Here is a 9642-nt window from a genome sequence, read left to right as displayed (position 1 = left end):
TTTTATAGAGAGTTTAGAGTGTGTACTTGTTAGGGTGCCACTGACATTGTGGGAGGTGTGTAGACTTGGTGGGAAGAGTAGAGCGAATTCCAAGAATCTACCCCACACTCCGAGATGTGGGTTAGTAGTCTAACAATTTGAAGTTGTAGAAAACACTCAGAATTTTACTAGGTGTATATTGGCCGTCCATATTTGAACATGATATGGACGACTAGTTCCTTGCTAGACGACCGGCAACCTACTTGTATATTCTCCTTTTGTATTCTTAGTGCATATTTCTTCTTTCTGAAGGCTGTTTTGGACATTCCTGGTTAAGGACGACCGCTATGGACGAAAAGTACTCGTTGTTGATCACCATCAAAAATTGTGTTTAATAATGAAGGAGATTAGACAACGGATTTACTTCCATTATTTGAACTCTTTTTTCTTTTCTTTTTTTCAACTTTCTCTTTCAGGACCAAACACTACGTGGGTTAGAGTTATGTACAGAATGCTGAATTTCCATTCATAAATTCATTCCTGTTAAATGGGTTTCCCTCATAAAATTCATTTAAATTTTATAATTAATTTTATTTTCCAAAGAGAAGAGAAAATTTTAAATATATAAAAAAAAATCCCAAAAGATTGGTGTGCAAGCTCCATTTTTTTTTTTTTTGAGAATACTAATATTTTTAACACATACATGGGATAGGGAAAAATGTCTTAAAAAAATTAATTGTGATATATATCCAAAAGGACCTTAACTCTTGAATACACAGCACAGACTTCAAACCTTTTTGCAAGACTGCTATAAAATTCTTTTTATATCTCTTGATTTTATGTATTTTTATTTGTTATGGTTATCGTAAGTTCTACGTTTGCAAGGCAGTGTGTGAAGTGAGAACCCGTTGTGCTGTGTTTTGTTGTTATACCTTATACGAGTTCCAAAATAAATGAAACAAACCTCATTCCTTTCGTGGGTCCACCAACCATGATCACAGCGACCAACCTCCCCTGTGACTTTCTCATCCATTACCAACACAAGCCAGATCCCAAAAACAAACGCTAAACTCATTTAACATGTTTTTTTTTTATTACCATAGAATTTCAACTTATGGGCTGATATTTGCTTTATGATAACTACTTTTTATTTTCAGATCAAGACATCAATTGATTTTTTGTACAAACATAGAATATGAACCTCATTTCTTTTATTTGACAACAATAAACATTAATCAAATTCTTAATGTAGCACAAATTAAACTCAAATTTGAAAATCTAATTGGATTTTCTCCCAATTTTGGCTTATATATATAAAAGTCAAAGCAGAAGAAGGAAACCCAAAACAACCAGTTCCCTGTCTATGAAAACTCTATGTAATTCCACTAAAATACATAAGCACCCCTTGACAAATTTCTATTGAAAAAAACCCTATGCAAATTTTCATTGATGGCAACACAAGAATCCGTAACAGTTTGACAACAATTGCAGTATGGTGTCCTGAAATTGCACTATGATAGTATGATGTTCTGAAGGCATAAAATGGTTCAGCAAAAAATCGGAGTTCAATATTCAGTTTCTAACACACCATCGATTAGTCCAAACTCCATAGCCTGCAATTAAAGGAGGCACAGCAAGATAATTGTTAGTAGTTCTCTCAATAATGTATTAAAGCAGAAATCCACTGCAATAGAAGCTGGGCTCAAAAATATTAGTAGCAGATAATGGAAGCTCTTTTGTAGTAATGGGCTTTGAATATTTGATTTTGCAGGGTTTCCACTTATCATGATATGTCAAAAGCAATATTTTCATGGGGAACCACTTAATTGGCCAATAAAATTCTAGCAATACAGAGTACAAACTACAGACAGCTTTGTAAATGTTTTATTTTCATTATGTTTTCCAGTCCCTTTCTCTTTTAAATAATAAATGGATCTAAGAAGAACAAAGGAATGAGGAACATTACCTCAGAAACAGACAAGAAACGATCCCTTTCAGTGTATTGTTGCACTTTCTCTAGAGGTTGGCCAGTAAAAGCAGCATACATTTTGTCAATTTTCTGCATAATATTACCAGGGGAAGAAGAAAAGTAGTGTCAGCGCTTAACATTGAGCAGCACACTCATGCATTCAAAAGAATTTGACAGAGAAAAGCTGGGCTATTCTGGAAACTGGTCAATTCAGTGAATAGAGTTTAGAAAATGGAGTTATAAATCACAAGTTCTCAGTGAAACCCTTTTTTTTTTTTTTACCTAGGTTGGTGGGTAAAAATAATTTTAGTCAAAGAGGAAAATAATATTTCATCAAATAGGTTCAAGCACTTTGTGAGCTTGAAAATGCAATAGTGATGGATCAATATTTTCTGTCAAAGCACCAAACTGTAAAAATATTTTCTGTCAAACCTGCAGATAATAATGCTAGTTTTCAGATCATTAGGCTGTCACCCAAAGGGAACATATGAAAATGGAACTGGAAAAATCACATGACATTGTACTTGCAAAGGACTACAAGTGCCTTGTTAACACTCATTCCACATTTCTCTAGATGAAGATCAAGGCATCTGTATTTACTATTTACTACTAAAATGCAGTTTCCCACGAGATAAGCCAAAAGTACCAGCCTAATTCTCTGTGATGATAGCATGAATTTTCTAACGGCAATGCTGGATATCTCTATCTGGATATTCTCCATGGCAGAGTGAAACTTTTATAACAATCCAGCCCAGCACATCACTACACCTAAACTACACCTAAATTTCGGCTTTTTTTAATGCTCAAAACTTACACTCAACTTAAGGAGATCTTGTTTTCCATTTTTTATTCAAATTAGCAAAATTATAAACACAATTGAGTCACTCAATTTCAGCTTGATCTAAGTCATTTAGGCTGCATTATAATCGTTCAGAGATCATTCAAAGTACACAACTAAGTGGGGAAGAGAGACTGACATGGCGAGATTGAACCGCTTCATTCACTTGGCGCCTCACATCTTCCACATGCCCCTACAAGTAGATAACACAATCATATCTATGGAATGTTAGCAAATGAATCATAATACCTCCAAACTGTATGTCAAATTTCATCGCATTACACACACTGATGAGAATACTTCTATTGTTTGTGTTACCCAATACATTCACTTCACCTGGCCATACTTGGGTTTTCAAGAATGAAAAGGGTAAGCATATGTCTACTTGACACTCACAAGTGGTGGAAAATCTTTGAAATCAAAAGAATTTGATACCCATTTGGGCTTGTTACCCAAGTCCAAAGCAGACTCAAATTCATTTAACCTAGTTTTTTTGTAGCTCTCTAATCTCAAACCACAGTATATGGGAAAAACTAATTTAAACTTTGTTTTACGCACAGGGTGACCTAATTTGAACTTTAAACTTTCTAATCTCATACCACATAAAATAGCAAAAAACTGATTTAAACTTCACATAAGCTCATGTATACAGAAACCAAAAGGCCAAAAAGAATAGCCAAATATAAAAGAGGAAAGTGAATTGGATTAGAAAGATAATAGTGATATAATCTGTTTGCAAAGATAAAACCAGAATCTGTTACAGACTTCCAATCTAGTCTTCAGATCTAATCCTTTCATGAGCATATCCTTTTATAAAATGCAGTAAACTACACCACAAGTAATTCATACCCCACATCCACTCTGTGGTTGATGTATCATAATACGTGAATTTGGCATTGAATAGCGCATTCCCTTTTCTCCACCAGCAAGAAGAAGCGCACCTTGGCTTGCCGCTACTCCAAAACATACTGTGCCAACCTTGGGCTTAATCTGAAAAAATTATTAAATAAATACTTGCAGAGTAAGAAATTGAACACTTTTTATTAATAAAGAAAAAAAAAATGGATGACATGCTTTTGCAAGTACCATATAACATCTAATGACAGGTGTATAATCTACTGATGACTAGGGAAAATAGTAGGTCTCAATGTAATAGGTTTTTGTGAGAATACAGAAGACAAAACAGCTTAGCCTAACAGGATCACATGAGTAGATGGGAAAGAAGACTGTCAAAATGCAGCAACGGTCCGTTAATTTTTAGATTTAAGTGCAAATAATTTTTGTGTTTAACCTATAAACTTTTTCTTCTTTTAATAAGTGCATTTAATCTATAAGCTACAGATAGCATGGCCTCTTTTGAACTCTGAAAGGCATCCAAATGAAATACATGGGACAAAGATCCAAGCATAAAAACATTATCAGCCAAAACACATGTCCCCCAAAATCTTCTCAAGTGTCCCATCTAAAGATAAATATGTAAATCAAAATAGAAGACAGACAGAGAGAGACAGAGAAGACTAGTCTTTTCTTTTCTTTTTTTTCTTTTTTTTTGATAAATAAGAATGATATATATACGAAAGGATACTCTATGCCTGAAAAACACAGAGCAACCCAGAAATTACAAGAAGAAGAAAACAAAGAGAAACAAGAGAGAAAACCAAACAACAAAGAAATTACAACGGGAAAAGGGAACAAAGAAAAGAAGGGAGGGAATCACTAGACGTGAGTCCCCACTCCCGTGACCAATCAAAGAGAGTTCCACAAAAAGAAGCAAGCAACTGATCACTAGAGTTATCCAAATCCTCAAAAGGCCTCCGGTTCCGCTCCTTCTAAATGCACCAAAGGATGCACAACGGGACTAAATTCCAGATCTGAGACGAATGCTTCCCCAACCAATTCCACCAACCAAAAAGCAAGTCTGGAATCGAACTAAGCATGACCCAAGCCAAGCCAAGCCAAAGGTTATAAAAACAAAGCTCCATAACCGATAGGCCACCTCACAATGAAGAAGTAGGTGATCTACCGTCTCTCCACAATGACGGCACATAATGCACTAATCCACAAAAACCAATCTCCTCAATCTCAGATTATCTCCCGTTAGGATCTTATTCCAAGCTACACACCAAACAAAAAAAGAAACTCGCCTAGGGGCATTTACTCTCCAAATAGCTTTCCAAGGAAAGATAATTGAAGGAGAATTTCTTAATTTGTGATAGGTAACCGGATGTCAAAAGCCCCATTAGGCTTCAATTTCCATCTCATCCGGTCTCCAACATCCATAGGAGGGGTTATAGCACCCAACATACGAAGAAACCGCATCCCTTCATCCATCTCCCAATCATTAAAAAATCTACAAAAGCGAACATTCCAAAATCTTCTATCCTCCGCCCCCTGCCTATGCAAAGAAGCTTCAACAGAGGCCTCCTTATCAATGGCAATGCCGTACAACCTTGGAAAAGCCAACTGAAAAGGTTGATCCCCATACCAACCATCCTGCCAAAACCTCACTCTATTTCCCAACCCAACCACAAACTGACAATTTTTGCTAAAATCCGCCCAACCCATGCGGATGCTTCTCCACAAACCACACCCATAAGCTCCCCTACCCAGCTTTGAGGTCCATCCCCCCCAATCTTCCCCATATTTTGAAGCTATTACCCGCCTCCATAACCAACCCTCTTCCTTTCCAAACCGCCACAACCATTTTCCCAGTAATGCCTTATTAAAGGTAGTGAGTTTCCTTATCCCTAAGCCACCATTGGCTATAGGCGCACAAACTTTGTCCCATTCTACCAAAATGAATCTTGCTATCTCCCCATAGAAAATCCCTTTGCATCTTTTCAATTTTATTAGCCACATGAGTAGGAATTGTGAATAACGATAGAAAGTAAGTCAGAAGACTAGAAAGCGTGCTCTTGAGTAACATCAAACGACCCCCCTTAGACAAGTACAACTTCTTCCACCCAGATAGTTTCCGCTTAATATTTTCCAAAATTGTATTCCAAATTGAAGGGGAGTTGTGAGGAGCCCCCAGCGGCATGCCAAGATATAACATAGGTAAAGATCCAACTCTGTAGCCTAAGATATCAGCCAGAGCATGCACATCACCAACCTCCTCTATAGGAACCATTTCGCTCTTATGCACATTGACCTTCAAACCTGTTACCGCCTGAAAACTAAGGAGCAACAACCGAATATGGAGAATTTGCTCCACATTTGCATCACAAAAGAGGATAGTATCATCTGCAAATAATAGATGTGAAACAAGTTCCCCACCATCCCTCCTACCCTCAAAATTAAAACCGCGAATCAAGCCAGCTCCCTCCACGCTTCTCAACATCCTACTAAACACCTCCATCAAGATCAAAAACAGCATAGGAGATAGCGGATCTCCTTGTCTTAAACCCCTTGAGCTACCAAAGAAATCAGCTGGGAACCCATTAATCAAAACAAAGAACTGAATAGGGGATATACAAGAACGTATCCACTTACACCACTTCACTCCAAAACCCATCCTATTCAGCAGATACAGCAAAGCCTCCCAATTCACATGATTGTAGGCTTTCTCCATATCGAGTTTACAAATGACAGGGATGACATTTGTTTTCATTCTCCAAATGTTCATTCTTTAGTTTTCATTCTCCAAATGTTCATTTCATTCCTTTCAGGTTCGTTTAGTTTAGTTAGTAAAATGGTTAAGCCACCATTTGGAATAAACAGGGATGACATTAATATCTATTTGGCATCTTAGTTACCTTTGTGCTCCTCATATTATTTATTCTTGCTTATTTTGGTTCTTCTCCTATTTATTCTTTTCCTTTCCTTTCAAATTTATTAATTGTGTAGTAGAAAACGGCCAGGCCACCTATTGGCAAGTACTAGCATCACGAACAGATATTTTATATATAAACTGTCATGGTAAATGGATTCTGCAACATTTATATAGGATTGCTGATGTAATTATTTTCAGCCACTTGGACTTTATAATGGCTGCTCACAGCTTGCTCTATTTGGGATTTATTCGTGGTTTTAAAAACCGGAACAGTCAAAGAACCAGAAAAAAGACCAGTTCCCGGTTATTACCCATTTTTTACCTTTTTTTTATTATAGTTTTACCGGACCAGTGCCATGACTGGTTCCCAATTGAACCGGCCAGTCCAGTCCAGTTTTTAAAACAGTGAATTTATTGCAATAAATAAATATATAAATAACTAAGTGATCAATTTGCACTTATCAAATTTTAGATTGGAGATACTGGCTTTCTTTAATGCATAAAGTCACAATCATTTCATATAGGGCGACACTCCAACATATAGTTTCTGTTTATTGGCAAGTTACACTCAGTGTGTTTTGAAACCACAACCTCACCTTCCACCCACTCCTGTGGGAGAAGTCAGTCCCGTTTAAGCCAGACTCATTGGATCATTGGCAGGAGGCACTCAAATATAATGTCTAAAATTAATAAATATTTGTTCTTACTTTGTAAGGTCATTGTTGATACCAGAGTAGCAAGACAAAATAACTAATGTGCTAAAGGTAGGAAGAATTACTTAAGAAAAAGAGAGCAAAGAAATCATTAAACAATAAAACTTTATAAACTTACCCAAGACATGCAATCATAAATTGCCAGCACAGAGTACGTACTTCCACCAGGACAGTTCAAATAAACCTGAGAGGATACAGGACTAAGTCATAAGCTGTGCATTATCTTTATCACAGAAGTTTGAATTTGCAGCCCCAATGCATCAACACCAAGATTGAAAAAACAAAGCCAACAACACATAACCACACCAGAATATCTGCATCCTCATCGATAGTTGCCAGAGTCACAAGCTGCGATATGACTCGCTGAGCCACCTGTGAGTTGACTGGCTGACCAATGAAGATTATGCGATTCCTGAATAACACTGATGAGAGATCCAAAGGCCCTCCTGGGGTCATCACAGCCGGCATTACAGGTGGATTCCCCTTTTTAGCGGCTTCTATTGCATCATAACTGCATATCAAACACAGTTTAAGTAGCTAATTATTCCATTAAATGGCTATACTTTTTTTAAAATAATTATTGCGTGAGATCGTAGAAGCAGAAAATATAGAACCAGATCAAACTCTATAATTGTACGATCTTGAAGGAAGATAAGTAGTAGAACATAGGTATAAGTAACATGTTTCCATTTTCTTTTTTTCTTTTTTTTGATAGGTAAGAAAAAATTGTATAAAGGAAAAACTACTCCATCAAAGAAATGAAGTAGGCAAAGGAAATATTTACAAGCAGCAAGCAGAAAACAGAAAATTATGTATAAGCATTGAATTTGTGAAGACTAATGATAACAAATATGACGCAGCTGCAATGCTATTTCCTCAACCCAATTCCTACCTTGCTTATTCATTTTTTAAAACTTCATGTAATTTTCTATCAAATAGATGTAACGGTGGCAATGCATAACATACTCTATATATCTTTTCTTTTTAAAAAGAAAAACTCTAAGGGCAATACCCTGCAAAGGAAATTATCACCTGAAAATTAATACAGTCACTACAACAAATGATCACACACACACACACACACATGCGCGCGTATAAATGAAATATCACAAATAATAATAATAATAATAATAATAATAATAATAATAATAATAATAATAAGCACTCTAAGCAAAAAAGGGGGAACAAGCAACACACCTTGTTCTGGTACAAAAATCCTTCTCTTCGTGCTTACTAGGTAACCCACAAGTTTTACTGGATAAGCCTGGACACAACAATACGTTACATATTATAACTTACTTTCAATGCATTAGTCCATGGAGTAACCATCACTGCAGGCGTTTATGTATCTATAAAAGAATTTGGAACAACCAATTATATTTATTAGTAGCTAAAACAAAATTCATCAATAAGCACTAGATCTAAGAAGCACAGCCACTCCAAATTCCCCAGCATGTTTATGTCAAGCATGCATATCAGCAATGTGTTGACTGTTGAGAAGAATTTTTTTTTTTTTTTTAAGTTGATTTTAGATATGTTTTTAAAGATTTTGATAATTGTTATTTATTTTGAAAAATCAGAAAATATGCCTAAAAATAAATAAATAATACCAAAAGATATATATTAATTATATTAGTTAGTTTTTGTAGAATTTTCATGTCACCGTGTCCTTTGTGAAGCACTGGATACTAGATAGCATATAAAAAAAATCACGGCCATGTTTAAGTAAGAAATCGAAGGGAATTGTTCCGGAACAAGACAAAAATTTTGAATGAAATTAGGGGCATTGAACTGTTCCTAATCACAACTAAGCTCAAAACGACAATTGGGTCATCCTCAATTCTAGTTATAGCATAAGGTCTGCTACTTAAAATTTTGTAATCTTAAACAGAAGTGTAATTTAAAAACTCATGGAAGTGTAAACTAGAAAGGAAAAAAAAAAAATAGATTACCAAATGTTAAAGAATCACCATATGGAGGTGGCAAGGCAGAGACCATCGACCTCGTTGAGTTTCTGTAAATTAACGAATGTAATTTAAGAATTGATAAACACAGGCACAGGCACAGCAACTAAAAATTGAAGTTTTTAAGTGAAACAAACTAATAAATACTTTATAGATACCTGCGAGAAAACAAAGGGACTGACGTGGTTCTGCTACGGCTACGACAAGTGATTGATAAGCTTGAAGGCACGGAGATAACTGAAGCTACCATTTCGAACCCAGACACACAGAGCGAGTGTCGTTGAATTGCAATTTAGGCCCTTTTTTTTTTTTTTTTTTTTGTCTTTTCAATTTCAATTCAAAGGATCCATTTTTTGCTCTTCCAAAAAAAAAAAAAAACAAAACAAAACAAATTATGTTTTTCCACC

At 35.8% G+C, this 9642-nt stretch overlaps 1 protein-coding gene across 2 annotated transcripts; it reads right to left on the bottom strand.

The window, feature by feature from the left end:
* Nucleotides 1-1170: 1170 nt before the first annotated feature.
* Nucleotides 1171-9642, bottom strand: LOC142629860 (ATP-dependent Clp protease proteolytic subunit 6, chloroplastic-like). Of its 2 annotated transcripts, none has more exons than XM_075803904.1 (9): nucleotides 9394-9642; nucleotides 9224-9285; nucleotides 8469-8535; nucleotides 7578-7782; nucleotides 7390-7455; nucleotides 3636-3776; nucleotides 2926-2979; nucleotides 1946-2038; nucleotides 1171-1592 (listed from the first exon to the last, which is right to left on the bottom strand). In XM_075803904.1, exons 1-9 carry the CDS (start codon nucleotides 9483-9485, stop codon nucleotides 1545-1547), a joined length of 828 nt encoding a protein of 275 aa, XP_075660019.1. In that variant the 5' UTR covers nucleotides 9486-9642; the 3' UTR covers nucleotides 1171-1544. The 2 variants fall into 2 exon arrangements, with proteins under 2 accessions (XP_075660019.1, XP_075660020.1); XM_075803905.1 differs by having other exon boundaries at nucleotides 9242-9285; nucleotides 9394-9592.

Source organism: Castanea sativa, chromosome 3 (genome assembly GCF_040712315.1).
Source record: "Castanea sativa cultivar Marrone di Chiusa Pesio chromosome 3, ASM4071231v1".
Lineage (NCBI taxonomy): Eukaryota > Viridiplantae > Streptophyta > Magnoliopsida > Fagales > Fagaceae > Castanea > Castanea sativa.
The sequence above is the reverse complement of the archived record's forward strand: the minus strand, read 5'-3'. Positions and strand labels throughout refer to the sequence as shown.

What these genes read in the sequence shown, in the direction of transcription:
- LOC142629860 (XM_075803904.1), bottom strand. Translation starts at nt 9,485, where the DNA reads ATGGTAGCTTCAGTTATCTCCGTGCCTTCAAGCTTATCAATCACTTGT. An exon ending in GATTTTTGTACCAGAACAAG is followed by an intron (nt 7,783 to 8,468) that starts GTGTGTTGCTTG and finishes TTTGATATGCAG; the next exon opens with TTATGATGCAATAGAAGCCG. An exon ending in ATGAGGATGCAGATATTCTG is followed by an intron (nt 7,456 to 7,577) that starts GTGTGGTTATGT and finishes GTATCCTCTCAG; the next exon opens with GTTTATTTGAACTGTCCTGG.